We start from the raw sequence: 25,961 nt of genomic DNA, 5'->3' as shown, positions 1-25,961 counted from the left end.
ACAAGCCATTATGCTGTTCACATTTCATGTATTGCACATTTCCTTGCTTTAGCACAATAAACTTGAGTGCAGCCATTATCTATTTGCTATGTAAGACTTTTTGGTTATGCACCAGTTCAGACTAGATGGCTGTTCAGTCAGTTTTTCTATATTTACTATGCCTGCATGCCTTCAGCATGACCGGTTTGGCAGTGGGTCAGAAATGGTAAGGAGTGGCATTTCTTTGGAGGGCCCCACAGCCCTCCATGTGCTCGCCAGAGGTAGCCTGACTGCCATTAGGTACCAAGATGAGATCCTCAGACCCCTTGTGAGACCATATGTTGGTGTGGTTCCTCCTAATGCAGGACAATGCCAGACCTCATGTGGCTGGAGTGTGTCAGCAGTTCCTGCAAGATGAAGGCATTGAAGCTATGGACTGGCCCGCCCGTTCCCCAGACCTGAATCCGATTGAACACATCTGGGATATCATGTCTCGCACCATCCACCAATGTCACATTGCACCACAGACTGTCCAGGAGTTGGCGGACGCTTTAGTCTAGGTCTGGGAGGAGATCCATCAGGAGACCATCCGCCGCCTCATCAGGAGCATGCCCAGGCATTGTAGGGAGGTCATACAGGCACGTGGAGGCCACACACAATACTGAGCATCATTTCTTTGTCTTGAGGCATTTCCACTGAAGTTTGGATCAGCCTGTAATTTGATTTTCCACTTTGATTTTGACTATCATTCCAAATTCAGACCTCCATGGGATATTCATTTTGATTTACATTGATCATTTTTATGCTTTACTGTTTTCAACACATTCCACTATGTACTGAATAAAGATTTGCAACTGAAAGGATGTGGTATTTTAGTGTTCCCTTTATTTTTTTGAGCAGTATATGTGAGTGTGTGTGTGTGTGTGTGTATATATATATATATATATATATATATATATATATATATATATATATATATATATATATATATATATATATATATACATACACACTATATTACAAAAGTGAGTACACCACTCACATTTTTATAAATACTTTATTTATCTTTTCATGGGACCACACTGAAGATCTGACACTTTGATACAATGTAAAGTAGTCAGTGTACAGCTTGTATAACAGTGTAAACTTAGTGTGCCCACTAAATCGCACAGAGGCGCCCGCACCACGCAGGCAGGTCTGCGGAGTAGATCCCATAACTAGAGACCTTTTTCAACACAGATTTGGCTTGAAAAAGGCATTTCATTGCCGAAACATTGCAGCAGAAGTATATCTGTGTACACCTGTATTCTTTTTTTTTTGTGTGTGTATATGGTGGATGACTCGCCTCTTTTTCTCCACGTGAACACTGAATAATAAATTGTTCTTTTGAGTGCCGAAGGTTCTAGTTTCTTTACTTTTTGGAATTTTCTTCAGAGCACCAAATCCCCTTAAGGCCAGTCTCACATGTCCAGATTTTTCCGGTACCAGAAGAAATGGTCCCGGAGCTATCCGTGTGTGCACGTAGGCCATCCGTGTGTCATCCATGTGCTATCTGTCTGTGTCTATCGTCTGTGTGCTAAAACAATTTTAGCCCTATGACTTTAAAAAAAGCACATGGACGGTTGTGATCCGTGCGCTCCCACGAACACGACATACGGTCCGTGAAAACACGCTGTCATCTGCAGAGACACATTTATTTTAATGTGTCTACGTGTGTCAGTGTCTCCGGTACGTGAGGAAACTGTCCCCACACGTACCGGAGCCACTGACGTGTGAAACCGGCCTAACAGTGAGCACCCCTTATATCCTAAACACCATTTATCTTCGAGCACAGCGTTTAGGGTATGTTTCCACATTCCGTAAAGACAGCGCTATAGACACTGTAGATGCCCGCTCCGTTCAAAGCGCTGCCGGTTTTTGTATGCACGGTGATTCCGCATGTGTTCATTGAACACATGCGGAATCACCGCACCCTATACAGAGGATGGTGCTATTTATCTTGCCAAGACTGAGCATCTCCGCAAGATACATAGACATGCTGCAGTCTAGAAAGATGTGCCTCATGTGCGTATACGCAGGTCTGCCACCTGCATCTTTGAACGCATAGTGGAGATGGAATTTCATAAAATTCCATCCACTATGCTGTAACATTTGGACGCTGTGGCTGTACGCAGCGTCCAATCCGCAGCAAATACTGAACGTGAAAACATACCCTAAGTCTCTTGGGCATGGAGTTCACCAGAGCTTCACAGGTTGCCACTGGAATCCTCTTCCATACTTCCATGATGGAGCTGGTGGATGTTAGAGACCTTGCGCTCCTCCACCTTCCGTTTGAGGATGCCCCACAGATGCTCAATAGAGTTTAGGTCTGGAGACATGCTTGGCCAGCCCAGCACCTTTATCTTCAGTTTCTTTAACATTGTCGTCTTGGAGGTCTGTTAAGCCACGTGCTCACACTGAGTTTTGGTGAGTTTTTTACCTCACTATTTCTTAGCCAAAACCAAGAGTGTGTAAAAAAAAAAATAATATGCAGGAGTGGTGCACATGTTCTATTATTCCTGTCCTCCTTCTTGGCATTCATGGTTCCCTCAGTGAACTGTAGCTCCCCACAGCTGTCAGCACTCGTGCAGCCCTAAAATCATGACCCTCCCACCATCATAATGGATTGTAGGCAAGACACTTGCCTTTGTACTCCTCACCTGGTTGCCACCACATGCACTTCATCCCATCTGAACCAAATAAGTTTATCTTGGTCTCATCAGACCACAGGACATGATTCCAGTAATCTATGTCCTTAGTCCGCTTGTCTTCAGCAAACGGTTTGTGGGCTTTCTTATGCATCCTCTGTAGAAGAGGCTTCCTTCTGGAACAACAGCCATGCGGACCATTTTTATACAGCGTATGTTCTGAGAACTGACACGCCGACCCCCCACCCCTGTAACCTCTGCAGCAATGCTGGCAGCACTCATACGTCTATTGTGAATAGACAACCTCTGGATATGACGCTGAGCACGTGCACTCAACTCCTGTGCTTGACCATGGCGAGGCCGGTTCTGAGTGGAACCTGTCTTGTTTCACCGCTGTATGGTCTTGGCCACCGTGCTGTAGCTCAGTGTCAGGGTGTTGGCAATCTTCTTATAGCCTCGGCCATCTTTATGTAGAGCAAGAATGTTTTTTTTCCAGATCCTCAGAGTTCTTTGCCATGAGGAACTCTATGTTGAACTTCCAGTTACTCAGTATGAGAGAGGGTGAAAGCGATAACACCAAATTTACCACACTAGCTCCACATTCACCCCTGAGACCTTGTAACACTAATGAGTCACGTGACACCCAGGAGGGAAAATAGCTATTTGGACGCAATTTGGTTATTTTCACTTAGAGGTGTACTCTCTTTTGTTGCCAGTGGTTTAGATATTAATGGCTGTGTGTTGTGTTACTTAGAGGGCACACCAAATCTACATTTTATCCAAACTGTACACTGACTACTTTACATTGTATCAAAGTGTCAGATATTCAGTGTAGTCCCACGTAAAGTTATAATAAAATAGTATAATACAAAATGGAAGTGGTGTACGCACGTTTGTGATATACAGGTGTGCATATATGAGATATTTATATATATATTAGTGGGGGAAAAATAAAGATACATACAGTACATACTCTTTATATATATATATATATATATATATATATATATATATATATATATATATATATATATATATATATATATATATATAAGCACTGGGAGACACGTTGGTATCAGTAAGATCTATAGAACGAGCCATTCTTTCACAAGTGTTAGTATGGGAAGAGTCATAATTTCATGACATATTCTGGATTACTACACAAAAAAAAGTACAAATTGTAGCTGCAAGAGTAGAGATTGTTCAAGGCGTCAGATTAAAACCATATGCCGAGGCATTATTACATAAAATACTCTTATGATTAAAAAAATAATTAGTTGCAGCTGCCGTTTTACGTCGTCATGTGGTTCTTTACCAGACACTGAAGTTGGATTATCAGGATTTCACAATTATCCGGGATTTGACTGCATTAACAAGATTATCTATTGTAATGACTTTTGTGCTGCTCCCGTAACTTATTACTGGAAAGCCACTTGCTTTCTTGGTAGATCTTCATGGACCTACATCCACACGTGTCTTAAGGAGGATCTGAGTGCTGCATCCCAAAGTGAGCAACTGTACAGACAGCGCCTTAATAAATGATCTGGTTAGCAAAAAAAATAAATAGAAATCTTTTTTTTCCTTCTTAAAATAGAAAAGTTTCTGCAATAAATAAAATCTTTTCTAAAATAAAACGTCAAATTGCAGGAAATGAAAGACCAGATTTACGAGCTCTTCCCATAGCAAATCCTTTTGTTCGTGAAGCCTAAATCATCTTGATCATTGCTCTTCAGATCGCCATCTACAAAATGAATTGAGACATAACCCAGGAGCACAGAGGGAGGTGAATATTATTATTATATCACCTGGAGGCCCACTGAGGAGCCGTAGGATAATATACTCACTTTCTGCAGCTATGGAAGTCGATGCGTTATTAGGACTCAGTCTATGAGGGTTTTTTTGCCACTGTTTGGGAAAAAAAAGTGTGAAAGAATTAACAACATAACAAATATGGTCTAATATAATCCTGAACAGATCATTAATTTCTATAACTTCTGCATCTTCCAAACTTCTGGAACTTACGGTATATGGGAACATCAATCCATCACAAGTCGCATAGATGCCTGACAACCAGCACTATCCTATCAACGGCAATGAGTCCCACACCCAAAAACAGTTTGGTCCCTTCTGTTGACAGCGGAGGAAATCCACGTGGGTTAATTAAAATAAATTATCAAGGGTCTTTAAAATAACTGCATTTCATATAGGACAAAGGGAACAGTTGGAGAACAAGTGCCGACACTACCGAAATGGCACCTGCACCGGAGTGGAGTACAAGTGTTATTATTTTACTTGGTAGAAACACGCGGATTGAGAAGGGGTTGTCCCTTTCACTTATATATTTTTTTGTGTGGCCAAGAAGCAGTTCTTTAGTGATGAACAATGTGACTCCGTACATGTTCAGATGTCTAACTGCTGCTACATAATGACTGCTCCTGCAAGAGGTGAAAGGAAACATAACACTTGGAGTGCTGGTTTTAGTGATTAGTGGGGTCTCAACTTTTGAACATTTAGGACATGTGCATATCGAGTATTTGAGTTTTCCTTAGTAGATCCACTTAAAAAAAATACTAAAAAATCACTTAACAAATGCTTGAAAGACTTGTTTCCTGTAAAAAGTTTATTTTTAATTTTTTTTCTACAATGTGTGAACTTGGCCTTATTGCCCATTCCTTACTATACTGTTGATAGCGGATACATGAATTGTGGGGAAAACCGCTTTGAATTTTTTTTTAGCAGTCAATGATTATGGCCACAAGAGGGCGCCATTCTACTGAATGTTTGTGATGATCGAAACAATGTCTTACTGGAGTATAAAGTGTGATTGGAAAATATCTGATGGCTCGGCAAAAACCATAGAAAATCTGAGATAAATGGAGATATGGTCTGGGTATATAGATCTACATGGGAGCTGTGCTATGGAATCATACAGCACCGGTCCAGGTTATAGTTGTGATCATGAACACCAAATCTTCTATATGACCAGCTAAGCCTTTACTACGGCATTGCAATGGATGCTGGAAAGAAAAGTCTTACAATGTGTTCACACAGAGTGTTTTTACAGAATTTTCTATATCGGAAAGGGAGCCGAAATATATGCACCTCAAAAACAGAAGAGTTTCCACTTAGTTTCTGCTCTAAAAACGCAGCAAAAAAGCCTGTATGAACACACCCTTGGGGGATGTGCATGTGATGTCTTTTAGATATTCCTGTTCCCGATGAGTTTTTGAAGCAGAAGACAGATAAGGAAAACACAGCAGTGTCTTTTCTGAAGAGTCTTTCTAGCACGTTCTCGCCTGTTTTGGTGGCGGAAACTTTTCTTTAATTGTGGAAATAAAACACTGAGCGGCCTCCAGACAGAAGTCGCCTGAAGAATGGTCAGGTCACTTCTTTTAGCAGCTTCATGGCTTTCAAAGACTGAAGAGGTTAAAAGAAGATCAAAAGACAGAACAAATACACAGCGAGTCACTTTGATAGCGCATTGCATATGTTAGATTTTTTCAGTTGGGTTATAAGTGAATCCACCTGAAAAAGACGTTGTGGGCACATAGCCCCAGACTTCTATTCAGATCAGAGGGGAGGTCAGCATACTGCAGAGACTGGACCAATGTAAGACGGGGGTCCAGGTCTGCCACTGATGCATTCTAAGTTTGCCGTCTGCACATAGTGTCCATGTCTCTAGCTGACCCATGAACACTTGACATATTTCCATCTAACCAAAAGTACCCACTGGCTGTCAACGAGCGGCATAGGAGCAAATGAATACAAAACAGATCACAGTATGACCAAAGCCTTATGGCCTCTGTTCAGTCCAAAAATCTATGTTCGGCAGAATACAATCCAAAATGTACTTGATAGAACAGCAGCCAATCAGATTTAACGTCTCATTTTTCAAAAATGAAAGATGCAAGCTGATTGGTTGGAATGGGCAACTCCTTTGCACTGGTTTAAATCTCGGCATATTTCTATAAACCTTCCCCCTGTTTCTGGGGGTCGGAGACGAATGCTGAACATTGAATAGATTCCTGTGTAGCCCAGGGCATTCTAATATTAGTAGCATTTTCACAGTGAACGTGTCATTGATCACACGGTATTGATGCGAGGAATCAATGTATAATCACTAAGTAATTAGGTCTCAAAAGTAACCAGATCTGCTGTCACCATCACAGATGTAGGAAAGACAACCACCCTTCTGCCTAAGAAGTCACGCAGCCAGCGCCGCATTACTCTGGGCCGCCCTACAGCAATATGTCGGCTTTAAAGTGAACCTGTCAGCAGTTTTGGCTGATAAGACCTACGAGGTCATCACCTTTCAGAGCTGATATATACAGCATTCTATAATACTGTATATCTGCCCCCATCCTGACCTGCAAGAGAAGAAAAATAACTTATTATACTCACCTGCGGGGCGGTCCGGTCTGATGGGTGTCGCTCTTCTTGGTCCGGCCCCTCCCATCAAAGTACTGCAGTGCCCAGGCGCCAGGAAAGGTGAAAGAGCCCCGGCACCTGCGCACTGCAGTACTGTGCTCTGCCCTCAACAGGGCAGATAAGTACACCAGCGCAGGAGCGCGATGCCGGGGAGATTGTGTGGATGACGGAGGAACGCGTCACCCACACGAAGCAAGCAGAGGGTGGCGATTGTAAGAAGATGGGAGGCGCCAGACCAAGAAGAGTGACACCCCTCAGACTGGACCGCCCCGAAGGCGAGTATAATAAAATTTAGGGTCTAAATACTTATGACCATGTGATATTTCCGTTTTTCTTTTTTAATAAAGTTGCAAAAATTTCTACATTTCTGTTTTTTTCAGTCAAGATGGGGTGCAGAGAGTACATTAATGAGAAAAAAATGAACTTTTTTAATGTACCAAATGGCTGCAATGAAACAAAGAGTGAAAAATTTAAAGGGGTCTGAATACTTTCTGTGCCCACTGTATATACCCATAGGGCCAATGTGAAAGGGACTGGCGCGTAGTTCACCAGTGTCATTTTTTACAGACTGGCCAGATCGTGTTAAACCAGCAGATAAGAAATGACTCGTTATTTACATACTGCCAACACGTATCAGTTACAGAGGACATAGTCCATCCTTGTTGTTAAACACAGTAATATTAAAGTTTTAAAGGGAACCTGTCACCCCCCCCCCCCCAGGCGTTTGTACCTAAAAGAGCCACCTTGTGCTGCACTAATGCTGCATTCTGACAAGGTGGCTCTTTTAGTTCGGGTCCCTGGCACTGCTGCAAGGGACCCGAACTAAAAGAGCCACCTTTTCAGAATGCAGCATTACTGCTGCACAAGGTGGCTCTTTTAGTTACAAACGCCTGGAGGGATGACAGGTTCCCTTTAAATTTCCAACCTCTGAACTCATGTTTTTTTTTCTCTCATAAATTTCCTGATCCCCTTCTCCAGCTCACCATACACCTTAGATAGGTGTCATCTACAGGATCGTTCAGCTGTCAACTATTCCTCCAGGCCTTCCTATATACAAGCATGCTTGGCTTGGCTAGGTGTGCATATGTTTTCAACAGGAAGAGGTGAATAAACCAAAGCCACTGTCCACCGATCCTTCCTTCTCCTTCTTTGTGATGGTGGAAGTACAGACAACCCCTTACACATTATATGGTCATTCTGTCCTGTCAAAATATTTAGTTTTCTGCAAACATTTGTCTAACGTACCATTGTACTCAAAAGTTTACATACCCCGGCAGAATTTTTGCTTTCTTGGCCTTTCTTCAGAGAATATGAATGATAACACCAAAACTTTTTCTCCACTCATGGTTAGTGGCCGGGTGAAGCCATTTATTGTCAAACTACTGTGTTTTCTCTTTTTAAATCATAATGACAACCCAAAACATCCAAATGACCCTGATCAAAAGTTCACATACCCTGATGATTTTGGCCTGATAACATGCACAGAAGTTGACATAAATGGGTTTAAATGGCTACTAAATATAACATCCTCATCTGTGACTTGTTTGCTTGTAATCAGTGTGTGTGCATAAAAGCTCAGTGAGTTTCTGGGATCCAGACAGACTCTTGCATCTTTCATCCAGCCACTGACGTTTCTGGATTGTGAGTCATGGGGAAAGAAAAAGAATTGTCAACGGATCTACTGGAAAAGGTAGTTGAACTGTATAAAACAGGAAAGGGATACAAATAGATATCCAATGAATTGATAATGCCAGTCAGCAGCGTTCAAACTGTGATTAACAAATGGAAAATCAGGGGTTCTGTAAAAACAAAACCACTGTCAGGTAGACCAACAAAAATGTCATCCACAACTGCCAGGAAAATTGTTCGGGATGCAAAGAAAAACCCACAAATAATATTAGCTGAAATACTGGACTCTCTGAAAACTAGTGGTTTGGCTGTTTCAAGATGCACAATAAGGAGGCACTTGAAGAAAAATGGACTGTATGGTCGAGTTGCCAGAAGAAAGCCATTACTGCACAAATGCCACAATGCCACAAAGTATCTCGCCTACCATACGCAAAACAGCACAGAGACAAGCCTCAAAACTTCTGGAACAAGGTAATTTAGAGTGATGAGACCAAAATTGAACTCTATGGCCACAACCATAAATGTTACATTTGGAGAGAGGTCAACAAGACCTATGATGAAAGGAACACCTTTCCTACTGTAAAGTATGGAGGTGGATCGCTGATGTTTTGGGAATGTGTGACCTACAAATGCACAGGAAACTTGGTCAAAGTTGAAGGAAAGATGAATGCAGAAAGTTATCAGCAAATACTGGAGGCAAATTTGCAATCATAAGCCCGGAAGCTGCGCATGGGACGTACTTTGACGTTCCAACATGACAACGATCCAAAACACAAGGCCAAGTCGACCTGTCATTGGCTGCAGCAAAACAAAGAGAAGGTTCTGGAGTGGCCATCTCAGTCTCCTGATCTCAGTATCATTGATCCAATCTGGGGAGATCTCAAGCGCACAGTTCAGCTAGACAGCCTAGGAATTCACACAAACTGAAGGCTTTTTGCCAAGTAGAGTGGGCAGCTTTACCATCTGAGAAAATAAAGAACCTCATCCACAACAACCACAAAAGACTTCTAGCTGTCATTGATGTTAGAGGGGGCAATACAAGGTATTAAAAAAATGGGGTGTGTGAACTTTTGATCAGGGTCATTTTGATGTTTTGGGTTGTCATTATGATTTAAAAAGAAAAAACACAGTAGTTTGACAATAAATGGCTTCAGCCAACCGTTAACCATGAGTGGAGAAAAAGTTTTGACGATATCATTCATATTCTCTGAAAAAAGGCCAAGAAAGCAAAAATTCTGCCGGGGTATGTAAACTTTTGAGCACAACTGTATATGGGCACCTTTGACAGGGGAAAAAAATATTTTTACCTATATCAATAGTTACCTTTAGTTAATAAAATGCCACAAAGTTTTGGGCTGCAGTCTTAATTCGTTCATTTTAAGACTCCTTGAAATGCAGGCTGAAACCTAATCCAAGTTTCAGATCTTTCTCTTGTGGGAGTGTATTCGGGGTCTTGCTGTAATTACTTGCTTTCATGTTTCCGCAGAGATCTAATACTGCACATACAGTTGTGTGAAAAAGTGTTTGCCCCTTCCGGATTTCCTATTCTTTTACATGTTTGTCACACTTAAATGTTTCAGATCACCAAACAAATTTAAATATTAGACAAAGATAACACAAGTAAACACAAAATGCAGTTTGTAAATGAAGTTCTTTATTATTAAGGGAAAAAGAAATGCAAACCTACAGGGCCCTGTGTGAAAAAGTGATTACCCCCTGAACCTAATAACTGGTTGGGCCCCCCTTAGCAGCATCAACTGCAATGAAGTGTTTGCGATAACTGGCAATGAGTCTTTAACAACGCAACGGAGGAATTTTGGCCCACTCATCTTTGCAGAATTGTTGTAATTCAGCCACATTGGCAGGTTTCCGAGCATGAACCGGACAGTCTCCTTCAGGATTTTTTGAAAGACAGCAGAATTCATGGTTCCATTTACCACAGCAAGTCATCCAGGTCTGAAGCAGCAAAACAGCCCCAGACCATCACACTACCACCACCATATTTTACTGTTGGTTTGCTGTTCCTTTTCTGAAATGTTGTGTTACTTCTACGCCAGATGTAATGGGACATAAACCTTTCAAAAGTTCAACTTTTGTCTCGTCAGTTCACAGAATATTCTCCCAAAAGTCTTTAGGATCATCAAGATGTTTTCTGGCAAAACTGAGACAAGCCTTTATGTTCTTAATTGTCAGCAGTGGTTTTCGTCTTGGAACTCTGCCATGCAGGCCATTTTTGTTTAGACTCTTTCTTATGGTGGAGTAATAAAGAATTACCTTAATTGAGGCAAGTAATGCCTGCAGTTCTATGGATTTTGTGGTGGGGTTTTTTTGTGACTGCTTGGATGAGTGGTTGCTGCACTGTTGGGGTAATTTTGGTTGGCCGACCACTCCTTGGAAGGTTCACCACTATTGCACGTTTTTTTCATTTGTGGAGAATGGCTCTTACTGTGGTTCGCTCGAGTACCAAAGCTTTAGAAATGGCTTTATAACCTTTTACAGACTGACAGATTTCAGTTACTTTGTTTCTCGTTTATTTCAAAAAATGTTGGGATGGCGGCATGATGTCTATCTTTTGAGGATCTATTGGTCCAGTTCACTGTCAGGAAGGTCCTATTTAAGTGATTTCTTGATTGAGAACAGGTGTGGCAGTAATCAGGCCTGGGTGTGGCTAAGAAGGGAATTTGAACACAGCTTCCCAAAGAGGTGACAAACCACAATTAATTTATGTTTTAAGGTAGGGGGGGGGGGGGAATAACTTTTCCACACAGGGCCCTGCCTGTAGGTTTGGATTGCTTTTTCCCTTAATAGAGACCTTGCTTTTTCCCTTAATAGAGACCTTCATTTAAAAACTGCATTTTATAATTACTTGTGTTATTTTTGTCTAATATTTCTTTAATATTTATATGTAAATTTGTTTGATGATCTGAAACATTTAAGTGTGACAAATATGCAAAAGAATAGGAAATCAGGAAGGGGCAAACACTTTCACACAACTGTATAGGTTAACAAGGATACAATATATATCTACCATACCATAATGTATGAAACTGAGGGCAGTATCACCCACCTTTGATCTCAGAACACTTGAGAATAATATTGGACAGGACCAGGCTTGCATTCATAAGTCAGGGAGACAGTACTACCTACACTTACATAATACTGCAGCATAAGGACTTGTGCACGACCATAAAAATCGGACAAGTGCTATCCGTCGCTTTGGCACTCATCTCCATGTTACTCTATGGGGCCGTCCACATATCTGATTCTTGTCAGTCTGATCAGAGGGTAATTAGCATAAACTGCCAGATTTTCTCAGATGACAGAAAACTGGTTGTGTGACCCCGGGCTTAAAATGTTCTGTCATCTCTTACAAATAACATATAACCAGTGACATGCTGGCTACATAACCAGTGACATCCAGACATGTGACACTGAAATGGCTTGAGTGCATATTTCTTAATAGACGGTAACACTATTCATGTAGATGTAGATGGCTGGACAAGAGAAGTGTATTAATTCTAAACAGATACATTAAAACCGTACATATTAATGAATACTTACACTATATTTACCAACTCCCCTGAGCTCAGAGAATGTCATGTAGGATATATCAGCCTTCTTTTTACCGCTGTCCACATCTCCGGTATAGATCTGCTTGATGCCAGATCCTTTAATCAGGGGAACACACTCATCACATGGGCATTTGGTCACAAAGATCATAGTTTGTTCATCAGGTTTAATTTCTTGGCACCTGCAATAGTAATAACATGATAAAATGGCAAATGACAGCCAGACCCTTCATCTCTGATTAGTTTCCACTACTAGAAATGGTCAAAAACCTCCGGTTGGCATAGATATATTTTAAAATGGTTCATTTCTTAATAATTTTGGAACGTTTTAGCCTCTTCTAGCCATAACTCTTCTTCTGCTGTAGACGTAATAAACATTGTGTCTTTTATAAATCTTTATAATTGGGCAAAGCGGATTCTTCTAAAATGAAGTAATAAACATTAGATGCCTCTAGAGCTCTCTGCTGCTCGTGGTCCTGCCAGCTTCAGAAGTGATGACATCTTGCCCATCAGTCACCTGACCACTGCAGCCAATCACTGATATCAGCGTTCACTGGACTAGGACAGTGAATAGCGGCAGTGGTACGGTTACTGATGGATGGGACAAAATCACTTCCAGTATCAGAGCTTGCAATATTCCAATAAATGTACCAGCCCACTCCAGTAGCTGTTAATATAAAAAGTGGTGTATACAACAAAGATTTATGCTGCCGTCCGATGTATGAGGTGCCAAGCAACTGTTCAATAATATAAGGGAGGCATGTAATAGGTATTAAAAAAAAGAAAGAAAACAAATTACCTGAATGTTATTGCGTTCTGTTCTGCATGGATAATATATCGAAATTTCCTGATTTCTCTATCTTTCTGGTTGTCATCCATGTGAGGAAAATCAGCATATTCTGAGCCCACAGGGAAAGCATTATATCCACACCCAACGAAGTACATGGTCTCTGTCCCATCACAATCAAATGAGCTCTGAAAGCAGATTATCAGGGAATTATATAGAACATCTATTTTAACATCGAAGTCCTGACTGCGAAATATTCTGACTACATTGAATTATATCACAAAACTGCATCTGAAAAAGATTAAAATAAGAAAATTACCAGGTCCAGATTATTATTATTGTAGCGCCATTTATTCCATGGCGCTTTACATGTGAATGTCAAACACCTCCATTTTATACCAGAATTAAATGGCACCCATCACCAGGTGTTTGCTAGCTCATCTGAGAGCAGCATAATGTACGGGCAGAAACCCTGACTCCTGCGAGTGACTGCAAGCTTATCGTTTTGGACCAGACAACCCCTTTAAGTGTCGGAAAGGTCCATCTTCTATGCCAGATTCTATGCAAATTGAGAAGAAGGATCATAGGAGCGTCTCTGCTGGTTTGGCAGCAGGTGATAGAAGAGTTGAGTACTATTCTTTTTTTTTTTCTTTTTTTTACTTTAGGACATTTACTGCTTATTTCATATTTTTATGCTCTGTCTCCGACAACTGCTTACATCTTTTATAGGCATTTTCCTCAAAGGGGTTGTCAGGGCTTGAGAATAAAGTATGCAGTCACTGTATGTGACCCTGTGTTTGCAATCATACATACTGATTGCAGCCTTCTGTCCTACACCCAACAACCCATTTAAAATGTCTCTCAAGGCAGATGCTCTTTAACCACTTAGAGTCTGAGCAAATTTTCTCCTTCCTGACTAGGCCAATTTTTTTTAACCCCTTCATGACCCAGCCTATTTTGACCTTAATGACCTTGCCATTTTCTGCAATTCTGACCAGTGTCCCTTTATGAGGTAATAACTCAGGAACGCTTCAACGGATCCTAGCGATTCTGAGATTGTTTTTTCATGACATATTGCGCTTCATGTTAGTGGTAAATTTAGGTCGATAATTTTTGCGTTTGTGACAAAAAAAACGGAAACTTGGTGAAAATGTTGAAAATTTCACAATTTTCAAATTTTTTATTTTTATTCTGTTAAACCAGAGAGTTATGTGACACAAAATAGTTAATAAATAACACTTCCCACATGTCTACTTTACATCACCACAATTTTGGAAACAAAATTTTTAGGAAGTTATAAGGGTTAAAATTTGACCAGTGATTTCTCATTTTTACAACAAAATTTACAAAACCATTTTTTTTAGGAACCACCTCACATTTGAAGTCACTTTGAGGGGTCTATATGGCTGAAAATACCCAAAAGTGACACCATTCTAAAACTGCACCCCTCAAGGTGCTCAAAACCACATTCAAGAAGTTTATTAACCCTTCAGGTGTTTCACAGCAGTAGAAGCAACATGGAAGGAAAAAATGAACATTTTACTTTTTAGTCACAAAAATGAACTTTTAGCAACAATTTTTTTATTTTCCCAAGGGTAAAAGGAGAAACTGGACCCCGAAAGTTGTTGTACAATTTGTCCTGAGTACGCCGATACCCCATATGTGGGGGGGAACCACTGTTTGGGCGCACGACAGGGCTCAGAAGGGAAGGCGCGCCATTTAACTTTTTGAATGAAAAATTGGCTCCAATCTTTAGCAGACACCATATCGCGTTTGGAGAGCCCCTGTGTGCCTAAAGATTGGAGCTCCCCCACAAGGGACCCCATTTTGGAAACTAGACTCCCCGAGGAACTTATCTAGATGCATAGTGAGCACTTTCAATCCCCAGGTGCTTCACAAATTGATCCGCAAAAATGAAAAAGTACTTTTTTTTCACAAAAAAATTCTTTTAGCCTCAATTTTTTCGTTTTCACATGGGTAACAGTATAAAATGGATCCTAAAATTTGTTGGGCAATTCCTCCTGAGTACACCGTTACCTCACATGTGGGGGTAAACCACTGTTTGGGCACACGGCAAAGCTCGGAAGAGAAGGAGCGCCATTTGACTTTTTGAATGAAAAATTAGCTCCAATAATTAGCGGTCACCATGTCGCGTTTGGAGAGCCCCTGTGTGCCTAAACATTTGAACTCCCCCACAAGTGACACCATTTTGAAAACTAGACCCCCCAAGGAACTCATCTAGATGTATGGTGAGCACTTTGAACCCCAAGTGCTTCACAGAAGTTTATAACGCAGAGCCATGAAAATAAAAAATCATTTTTCTTTCCTCAAAAATTATTTTTTAGCCCGCAATTTTTTATTTTCCCAAGGGTAACAGGAGAAATTGGACCCCAAAAGTTGTTGTCCAGTTTGTCCTGAGTATGCTGATACCCCATATGTGGGGGTAAACCACTGTTTTGGCGCATGGCAGAGCTCGGAAGGGAAGTAGTGATGTTTTGGAATGCAGACTTTGATGGAATGGTCTGCGGGCGTCATGTTACGTTTGCAGAGCCCCTGATGTGCCTAAACAGTAAAAACCCTCCACAATTGACCCCATTTTGGAAAATAGAGCCCCCAAGGAACTTATCTAGATGTGTGTTGAGCACTTTGAACCCCCAAGTGCTTCACAGAAGTTTATAACGCAGAGCCGTGAAAATAAAAAATCATTTTTTTTCCTCAAAAATTATATTTTAGCCTGCAATTTTTTATTTTCACAAGGGTAACAGGAGAAACTGAACCCCAATAGTTGTTGTCTAGTTTGTCCTGAGTACGCTGATACCCCATATATGGGGGTAAACCACTGTTTGGGCACACATCGGGGCTCGGAAAGGAAGTAGTGACGTTTTGAAATGCAGACTTTGATGGAATTGTCTGCGGGCGTCATGTTGCGTTTGCAGAGCCCCTGATGTACCTAAACAGTAGAAACCCACCACAAGTGACCCCATTTTGGAAACTTATCCCCCCTAAGGAACTTATCTAGATGTGTGGTGAGCACTTTGAACCCCCAAGTGCTTCATAGAAGTGTATAACGCAGAGCCGTGAAAATAAAAAATTATTTTTTCCCCACAAAAATAATTTTTAGCCCCCATTTTTTATTTTTCCAAGGGTAACAGGAGAAACTAGACCCCCAAAATTGTTGTACAATTTTTCCTGAGTACGCTTATGCCCCATATCTTTGGGTAAACCACTGTTTGGGCGCACGTCGGGGCTTGGAAGGGAGGAAGCACCATTTGTCTTTTTGAATGCAAGATTGGCTGAAATCAATGGTGGCGCCATGTCGTGATTGGCGACCCCCTGATGTGCCTAAACAATGGAAACCCCTCAATTCTAACTCCAACACTAACCTCAACACACCCCTAACCCTAATCCCAACTCTAACCATAACCGTAATCACAACCCTAACCCCAACACACCCCTAACCACAACCCTAACCCCAACACATCCCTAACCCTAATCCCAACCCTAACCATAACTGTAATCACAACCCTAACCCCAACACACCCCTAACCCTAATCCCAACTCTAACCATAACCGTAATCACAACCCTAACCCCAACACACCCCTAACCACAACCCTAACCCCAACACATCCCTAACCCTCATCCCAACCCTAACCCCAACACACAACCAACCCTAATGTCAACCCTAACCATAACCCTAACCACAAGCCTAATCCTAACCTCAACACACCCCTAACCCTAATCTTTAACCCTAATTCCAACCCTAACCCTAATTCCAGCCCTAACCCTAAGGCTATGTGCCCACATTGCGGATTCGTGTGCAGATTTTTCCGCACCGTTTTTGAAAAATAAGCAGGTAAAACGCACTGCGTTTTACTTGCGGATTTACCGTGGATTTCCAGTGTTTTTTGTGCAGATTTCACCTGCGGATTCCTATTGAGGAACAGGTGTAAAACGCTGCGGATTCCACACAAAGAATTGACATGCTGCGGAAAATACGTTTCTGCAGGGTATTTTCCGCACCATGGGCACGGCGGATTTGGTTTTCCATAGGTTTACATGGCACTGTATACGTGATGGAAAACTGCCACAAATCCGCAGCGGCCAATCCGCACCGTGTGCACATAGCCTAATTCTAACCCTAACCCTAATTGCAACCCTAACCCTAATTCTAACCCTAATCCTAGTGGAAAAATAAAAATAAATATATTTTCTTTATTTCATTATTTTCCCTACCTATGGGGGTGATAAGGGGGGCTTTATTTACAGTTATTTTATTTTAATCACTGTGATAGGTTCTATCACAGGTGATCAAAATGTACCTGGAATGAATCTGCTGGCCGGCAGATTCGGCAGGCACACTGCGCATTTTGGAAGATGGTGGCGCCCATCGCTGAAAACGGACGGACACCGGGACTCGGTAAGTATGGGGGAGTGGGATCGGACAGCGGGGGGGGGGGGGGGGGGGGGGCGGAGGGGAAGCCAGGGGCAGGCGGAGGGGAGAGGAGGGCAGCGGAGCACAGAACAAAGGGGAGTAAAGACTGACAGCGGCAGCAGATCGCCGCTGTCAGTCGGTGGAGGGGGCAGATCGCGGTCTCCAGCCATGGCCGATGATATTGCATCATCGACCATGGCTGAATTGTAATATTTCACCAAGTTTCATAGGTGAAATATTACAAATTGCTCTGATTGGCTGTTTCACTTTCAACAGCCAATCAGAGCGATCGTAGCCACGTGGGGGCAAAGCCACCCAACTGGGCTGAAGTACCACTTCCCCTGTCCCTGCAGGTCGGGTGAAATATTAGTTAACCCTTTCACCCGATCTGCAGGAACGGCGTCACAGGTCAGATTGGCACCGACTTTCATGACGCCTACGTGGCGTCACAGGTCGGGAAGGGGTTAAAAAAGCCTCTTTTTTTTTTACACATTGCTCTTTATGTTATGGGTAAATTTAAATTGTTATGTTTTTGTGTTTACTTGTGAAAATATCAAAATTTTGGAGAAAATTTTGAAAAATGTTGAATTTTCAAACTTTCAATCTTTATATCCTTAAACCAGTTAGTCATGATGTACACAATAATTAATAAATAACATTTCTCACATTTCTACTTTATATCTGCATCATTTTTCAAATGTAATTTTATTTTGTTAGGATGTTAGAAGGGTTAGAAGTACTGATGAGCGAGTATACTCGTTGCTCGGGTTTTCCCGAGAATGCTCGGGAAATCTCAGAGTTTTTGTTAGTGTTCGGAGATTTAGTTGTTTTTTTTACACAGCTGCATGATTTACAGCTGCTAGCCAGCCTGAGTACATGTGGGGGTTGCCTGGTTGCTAGGGAATCCCCACATGTAATCAAGCTGTCTAACAGTCGTAAATCATGCAGCTGAGGCAAGGAAAACTAAATCTCCGAGCAGTCACAAATACTTGGAGACCACCCGAGCAACGAGTACACTAGCTCATCACTAGTTATAAGCTTAAATCAATTTCTAATTTTTTCAAGAAATTTACAAAACCTGTTTCTTTAAGGATCTATTTAGATTTATATGGACTTTGTGGGGCCTATATATTGGAAACTCCTCAAAAGTGATACAATTTTAAAAACCCCACTCCTCAAATATTTCAACATTGCTGTCAGGAAAATTTGTTTTAACTCTTTAAGTGCTATAAAGGAATTAGTGCAAAATTGAATGAAAACAAATTGTAACTTTTACTCTAAAATGTTGCTTTAGCCCCATTTTTTTCACTTTTACCAAGAATAGCACAAGAAAATTATTATTATTATTTATTATTATAGCGCCATTTATTCCAAGGCGCTTTACATGTGAGGAGGGGAGATCACGTAAAAATGGACCTCATTATTTGTTACCTAGTTTTTTATGAGCGAACTGATACTCCACATTTGGCCATAAACCTATGTTTGAACACATGGTAGGGCTCGAAAGGGAAGGAGCCCCAACTGAGTTTTGGAACACATATTTGTCCGAAACAGACTGCGGGCACCATGTCGCATTTGCAGGGCCCCCAAGGTGCCTAAACAGCTCAAAAACCCCACAAGTGACCCCATTTTGGAAACTACACCCCAAGAAGTTTATCCACTAGTACAGTGAGCATTTTAAACTCACATGTATTAAACAGAATTTGATAACATTAGGTCGTCATACTGAAAATTTTATTTTTTACAAAAATGTTGCTTTAGCCTCAAATTTTTCACTTTTGCAAGAGGTAATGTAGATCTGGCATCCTTGTCTTCTGCCTCTCTCTTCCAGCAGAGATGCCGGCTTACTCACCACTGCAGCCTCCGTCCTGCACTATCTCCTCCTTCTCGGTCGGCGACTGCCCGGTGTGCACGCACTGAGCACAGATCCACGGGCACTGTGCTTAGGGAGCACACACACACTTCCCCTCTCTTAAAGGGGCTGCACGTTTCTTCCTAAATTGTCCCCAGCCAACAGCTGGAGGACACTCACTATTTAAGGCACCTCCTCCAGCATGAAGGTGCCTGAGCAACGTTGTATGTTCTAACATGCTTGCTAGTTCACAGGTCCCAGTGCTCGTATCCAGTATACCAGTCCTGTACTTCAGTCGTGCATGCCAGCCTGCATGTCTATCAGTCATATGCCAGCCTGCCTATCAGCAGTGTCCGCTGTACTTGTCTACTAGGATATCTGTTGTGTCTGCCAGTACCCACTGCTATGTCAGTCCATTACAGGTAACATGAAAAAGTGTCCTGCAAAGTTTGTTACCCACTTTCTTCTGAGAGTGGCAATACAAATCTGCCTGAACACCTCCAGGTGAAGAGCTCACTCTCCTGTGGGTAGCTGCTGGCAACTTAAAGGGACTCTGTCACCTGAATTTGGAGGGAACAATTTTCAGTCATATGGGCGGGGTTTTCGGGTGTTTGATTCACCCTTTCCTTACCCGCTAGCTGCATGCAGGCTGCAATATTGAATTGAAGTTCATTCTCTGTCCTCCATAGTACACGCCTGCGTAAGGCAAGAGTGCCTTGTGCAGGCATGTACTACGGAGGACAGAGAATGAACTTCAATCCAATATTGCAGCCAGCATGCAGCCAGGGGGTAAGGAAAGGGTGAATCAAACACCCGAAAACCCCGCCCATATGACTGAAAATTGTTCCCTCCAAATTCAGGTGACAGAGTCCCTTTAAATAGTCTGCCTCCTAGTTGTATATGAACTGGTATATGAACTGCCAAGATTAGAGGAACCTTGTCCTCTGTCCACTCCAAAATCCCTGCTACCTCTACCATGGCAGATTGGCTTCATGTGCTTCTCTGGCGATGGATATAGGTCACAGCAGTAGCATTGTCTGAATGAAGGCTGATCGTCAACCCACGGACTAAGTGCTGCTAACGTAATAGCGCCAGATAGACAGCTCTGAGCTCCAGTACGTTGATAGGGAGAAGTCTCTCTTGACTGCTCCAGACTACCTGGACTGTCAAGTGACACAAGATTGCTGCCCAGCCAAAAAGGCTGGCATCTGTGGTGAGCACCTGCTACTGAATGGGATGAAAAGAGAGACCCTGAGTTAACAGAGGTGACGAAAACCACCACTTGAGAGACTACAGACAGTGAAGGTGGAAACGGCCGATCCAGGGACTGTATTGACCTGTCCCAAGAGACTAGAGCAACTCCATCTTAAAGAGACAAAGACGATTCAATTTGTTCAGGCTCCTTAAATCTAAAATCGGCGGCAACAGAACCGTCCTCTTTGGAGATGACAAATAGATTTGAATAAAACCCCCAGAAGCATTTTGATATGAGAAGACCTACAATCACCCAAGCCTGAGGAAGGAAGCTATTACCTGAATGAAACTGACTCTCATGCTTGAAGACCTGGGAGGGCGAGAGCAAAAGAAACGATCCTGAGGTAGAGTGATGAACTCTATTCTGTAACCCAAAGAGATAACCTCCCTGACCCAAAGATCGCTAATTGTCCTAAGCAATGCCTTCTGAAAAAGAGGCAGTGTCCACCCACCCAGGAAGAATCCCCGAGTGGGGGAAGCCCATCAAGCATTGACCTTGATGTTGTCTCTGGACCCAAAGGGCCTAGCCCGTGATCCAAAAGAGCATCCTAACGGTATGGGTCTAAAAGGTAGCTCTCTTAGGCTCCTGGGAAACCTTGGGTCCAACCTGCTGACCCGACTCATCCAGTGCTGGAAACTGACTAAAGGGATGGACCTAAAAGGCCCCACGCCTCCGAAAATGATGGCTGGTCCTGGACTGAGGAAGCAGTGTGCTTAGATAAGACAAATGATCTTTTCTAGCTTGGTTCCAAATAATCATATAGTCTTATGGAATAGTAGTCCTGTCAGCGATCTTTTTGAAGCTAGGTCAGCCCTCCACACCTTGAGTCACAGCATACGGCGAATCGCGATGCAATTTTTTGCCGCCACATCCAAAAAGGCTGAACAGAGATACTTCCCTGCCTGCACAATCTGATCCGCGATCTCGGCTAATGCCAAATCCTGGGAGCCAACCAAAAAACTATATCACGAATGCTTAGCCCACGCCATCAATGCTTTGGAGATTTAAGTGTCAGAAAAGACTGAACAAAGAGAAAACCTGCTTCCTCAAAAGTGGACCTTACCACATATTCTGTGCAGTCCTTAAGTGCCGCAACCTCTGCAAAAGATAGAGTGGTCACCTTAGATAAGAGGGATACCGGAATGTCTACCACCGGTGAAGTGGACCAAGAGGCCACCAGCTCTGCTGGAAATGAATATAACAGCTCCATACAACTAGGATTTTCAAAGCATTTGTCTTGGTGTTCCCACACTCTCTGTAAAACCTCTGTAAATTCCTCATGGTTAGAAAAGGATCTAGCCACATGCTTACCCCTGCTAAAAAAAAACCTGTTTCAGTAAAGGAAAGGGAGTGGCGCAGCTGTCACTCCAAAATAGGCGTCAATAGCCAACACCAAACTGTCCACCATATCCCTCAGTTTTCCCACCGGATATGGATCTAGAACTCCGAACTAGAACTGGATTCTGAGAGCTGAGGGGAAAGAATTTTTTGAGGAGGAGAAAAGGAATCTGGGCGCCTTCCCTGTGAAGGTGACTGGGATTAAGCAGTAACCCGATGTGATCTGTAAAGCCTTTGCGACCAGCCATATTGGTGCGGGATGGCTGGAGGATCAGATTCAAGCACAGCGGCGATTGGAGCTTCTGGGGTGGCAGTAGTCACTGGCGATCATTCCACAACTGTAACCAGTGTCCTGGACACCCTGGTTAGTTCGGCTACACACGGAGCTAAATCATGAGCCCAGGCAGGTGGGGCCATATTTTTTTCAGATGTCAGAGGTCCCCTGGGTGGCTACTAGCAAGGAAGCAGGAGGGGGACAGATGGTACAATAGGCCACAGACTGACCAGTGGAAAACTTACTATTACAAGTAACACAAGCAGAGAAAGTGACAAGTGCAGGCTGCACTAAAGGCCGTGCACGGTCCTCTCTAGACTCAGACATTATCAGTGATAAAGAATGGGCAGAAAGAAACTAGAAGAGTCGACTAAACAGTGACACAAAACTGTAAGCGCATGACAGGGTTATACTTCCCTGCCCTGAAAATACTCACAGATCCCTTTAACTTCTACTCCTCGCAAATGCGTGCTATGTGGGGCGGCGGGCAAGAGCTAGTTAGCTTACGGACTTCTTCCCCAGTACCTGACTAACAACATTGTCAAGGTACATCTGTCCGGCTACACTGACGCAAGAGGATATGGACTGAATAATTACAGCCTGTACTCTCCGTCGCTACATGAGTGAAACAGAGTGCACAATTACACTCTGTTACCCAGAGAAATCCATCTGAAAAACACAAAGCTAAAATGGTTAGCGCCTAACCTAAGTCAGGTCTGAGACAGACCTTGTCTCCAACTGACACTCCACTAAACTGAGGAAGCCTGACTCCAGCAGGCAGGGTATAGTCTGCTGGGGAGGAGACAATTTATTTAAATGTAATAATAGTGTCAGCCTCTAGGTGGCAGCATACCATGGTTCTGTGTCCCCCAATGAGATGAACGAGACAAATAAAGTTTTTCATTCCTGTCATTTCACTTAGCATTTCTCCTGAAAAGCACCTGAAGGGTTAATAAACTATCTGATAATAGTTTTGAATATGTTGAGAGGCACTGTTTATAAAAATCGTCTAAATCTTGGGTGTTTCCCAATACAGAGATCCTCCAAGGTGAATTCAAAACTGTATAGGTCCCTAAAAAAATACATTTTGTAAAAATTTCCCTATAAAATATGAAAACTTGGTGCTAAATTTTTCAACCTTTTAATATCCTAAAAAAAATAACTGAACAAAAACAAATTATGCTGATGTTATTTATTAACTATTTATTTTATGTGTTAGGACTTTTCGGATTAACATATAAACATCAAAGTTTGAAAATTGCAAATTTTGAAAATTTTTGTCAAATGTCTGATATTTTTATAAGCAAACGCAAAATGAATCAGCCTAAATATACCACTAACATAAAGTAGAATGTGTCACGAAAACAGTCATCACTGGCATATGATAAATATTTTAGATTTATTGCCACATAAATTGACACATCAGACTTGAAAAATTTGGCCTGGACACTAAAGGTTTAAAACTTGGTAGCTCTGTAAGGAGATGAAGTGCAGCTGAGAACAATTACAGGTTATGCACACAGAACGATCATATTTAGACTGCTCTGTGTGCATGGAAGTGAGGTCGGCCTGTCTGGTCAGGCTACTAAACGATCACCGATCGTCTTTCATGTAGCTGGTCAGTGGTTGTTTAACGACCGTGATCGTTTAGTGTCAACGCACCCCAACACTTTCTACATGTCTGTGGACAACCTGTGTATTGTACTTGTACTGACTGTTACTGCTGGGCGACACTTGTACTTTATCTAAATAGCAGTGTAATAAATCTCCCTGGAATGGACTCTGTGAATGAGACATTAACCCCTCACGATCAGCCTACATTTTGGACCTTTTTATTTCTCAAGTATTACAATGTGTGATGCCATGGTTTGTAGGACAAGTTCTATTCTTGTAAGTGCCTCACAATTATTTTAAGGTTTAGATCTTCGCTATTAATGAACATTGATTGATTCACACACCATTTTTTTTTTAGCAAAAAATAGACCGATTTTGTGTGCCGAATCAGATTTTCACTAGTTTTTTGTCCGTGTATCTGTTTTTCTGTGTCTTTTTTTTGTCTGCAAGAAAAACAGAGAACAGAGAGCGCGCGTTCTTAGACATGTGAATGCGGCCTAAGTTGGTCATTCTGAGCCTATGTTTCATCTAGTTTATTATACTGTAATCAGTAAGTTACTTACAGATTTCCGCTTCGCCCAAATAACGGCACCAACCCCGATTTTGTGATCTTCTAAAGAAGCAAACATAAGAAAATGAATAAATTAACACTCATGTCGCTTAACAGTTTATACCAAGCGTCTATATACACTGTGCGCAGAATTATTAGGCAAGTTGGTATTTTGATCACATGATACTTTTTATACATGTTGTCCTACTCCAAGCTGTTCAGGCTTGAGAGCCAACTACCAATTAAGTAAATCAGGTGATGTGCATCTATATAATGAGGAGGGGTGTCGTCTAATGACACCAAAACCCTATATAAGGTGTGCTTAATTATTAGGCAACTTCTTTTCCTTTGGCAAAATAGGTCAGAAGAGAGATTTGAAGGGCTCTGAAAAGTCCAAAATTGTGAGATGTCTTGCAGAGGGATGCAGCAGTCTTGAAATTGCCAAACTATGGAAGCGTGATCACCGGACAATCAAGCGTTTCATGGCAAATAGCCAACAGGGTCGCAAGAAGCTTGTTGGGCAAAAAAGGTGCAAAACAACTGCCCATGAATTGAGGAAAATCAAGAGTGAAGCTGCCAAGATGCCATTTGCCACCAGTTGTGCCATATTTCAGAGCTGCAATGTTACTGGAGTAACAAAAAGCACAAGGTGTGCGATACTCAGGGACATGGCCAAGGTAAAAGAGGCTGAAAAACGACCACCTTTGAATAAGAAACATAAGATAAAACGTCAAGACTGGGCCAAGAAATATCTTAAGACTGACTTTTCAAAGGTTTTATGGACTGATGAAATGAGAGTGACTCTTGATGGACCAGATGGATGGACCAGAGGCTGGATCAGTAAAGGGCAGAGCTCCACTCCGACTCAGAGGCCAGCAAGGTGGAGGTGGGGTACTGGTATGGGCTGGTATCATCAAAGATGAACTTTTGGGACCTTTCGGGTTGAGGATGGAGTGAAGCTCAACTCCCAGACCTACTGCCAGTTTCTGGAAGACAACTCCTTCAAGCAGTAGTACAAGAAGAAGTCGGTATCGTTCAAGAAAAACATGATTTTCATGCAGGACAATGCCCCATCACATGCCTCCAACTACTCCACAGCGTGGCTGGCCAGTAAAGGTCTCAAAGAAGAAAAAATAATGACACGACCCCCTTGTTCACCTGATCTGAACCCCATAGAGAACCTGTGGTCCCTCATAAAATGTGAGATCTACAGGGAGGGAAAACAGTCCACCTCTCGAAACAGTGTCTGGGAGGCTGTGGTGGCTGCTGCACGCAATGTTGATCGTAAACAGATCAAACAACTGACAGAATCTATGGATGGAGGCTGCTGAGTGTCATAAAGAAAGGTGGCTATATTGGTCACTAATTTTTGGGGGTTTTGTATGTCAGAAATGTTTATTTCTAAATTTTGTGCAGTTATAGTGGTTTACCTGGTGAAAATAAGCAAGTGAGATGGGAATATATTTGGTTTTTATTAAGTTGCCTAATAATTCTGCACAGTAATAGTTACCTGCACAAACAGATATCCTCCTAAGATAATCTAAAAAAATCCCCACTCCAACTTCC

At 42.1% G+C, this 25,961-nt stretch overlaps 1 protein-coding gene across 1 annotated transcript in view; it reads right to left on the bottom strand.

Annotated features, from left to right (window-relative positions):
- Positions 1–3,737: 3,737 nt before the first annotated feature.
- Positions 3,738–25,961, bottom strand: part of CDADC1 (cytidine and dCMP deaminase domain containing 1) — a 31,286-nt gene continuing 9,062 nt past the window's right edge. Inside the window, exons 5-9 of the mRNA XM_077298078.1 lie at positions 24,409–24,458; positions 13,092–13,267; positions 12,285–12,474; positions 4,511–4,571; positions 3,738–4,407 (exon numbers count right to left, since the gene is read on the bottom strand). Of these exons, the coding sequence (XP_077154193.1) occupies positions 4,331–4,407; positions 4,511–4,571; positions 12,285–12,474; positions 13,092–13,267; positions 24,409–24,458 (554 nt within the window). The 3' untranslated portion in view covers positions 3,738–4,330. The remainder of the gene's footprint in view (positions 4,408–4,510; positions 4,572–12,284; positions 12,475–13,091; positions 13,268–24,408; positions 24,459–25,961) is intronic.

Source organism: Ranitomeya variabilis, chromosome 3 (assembly GCF_051348905.1).
Source record: "Ranitomeya variabilis isolate aRanVar5 chromosome 3, aRanVar5.hap1, whole genome shotgun sequence".
In the NCBI taxonomy this organism is placed as follows: Eukaryota; Metazoa; Chordata; class Amphibia; order Anura; family Dendrobatidae; genus Ranitomeya; species Ranitomeya variabilis.
The sequence above is the reverse complement of the archived record's forward strand: the minus strand, read 5'-3'. Positions and strand labels throughout refer to the sequence as shown.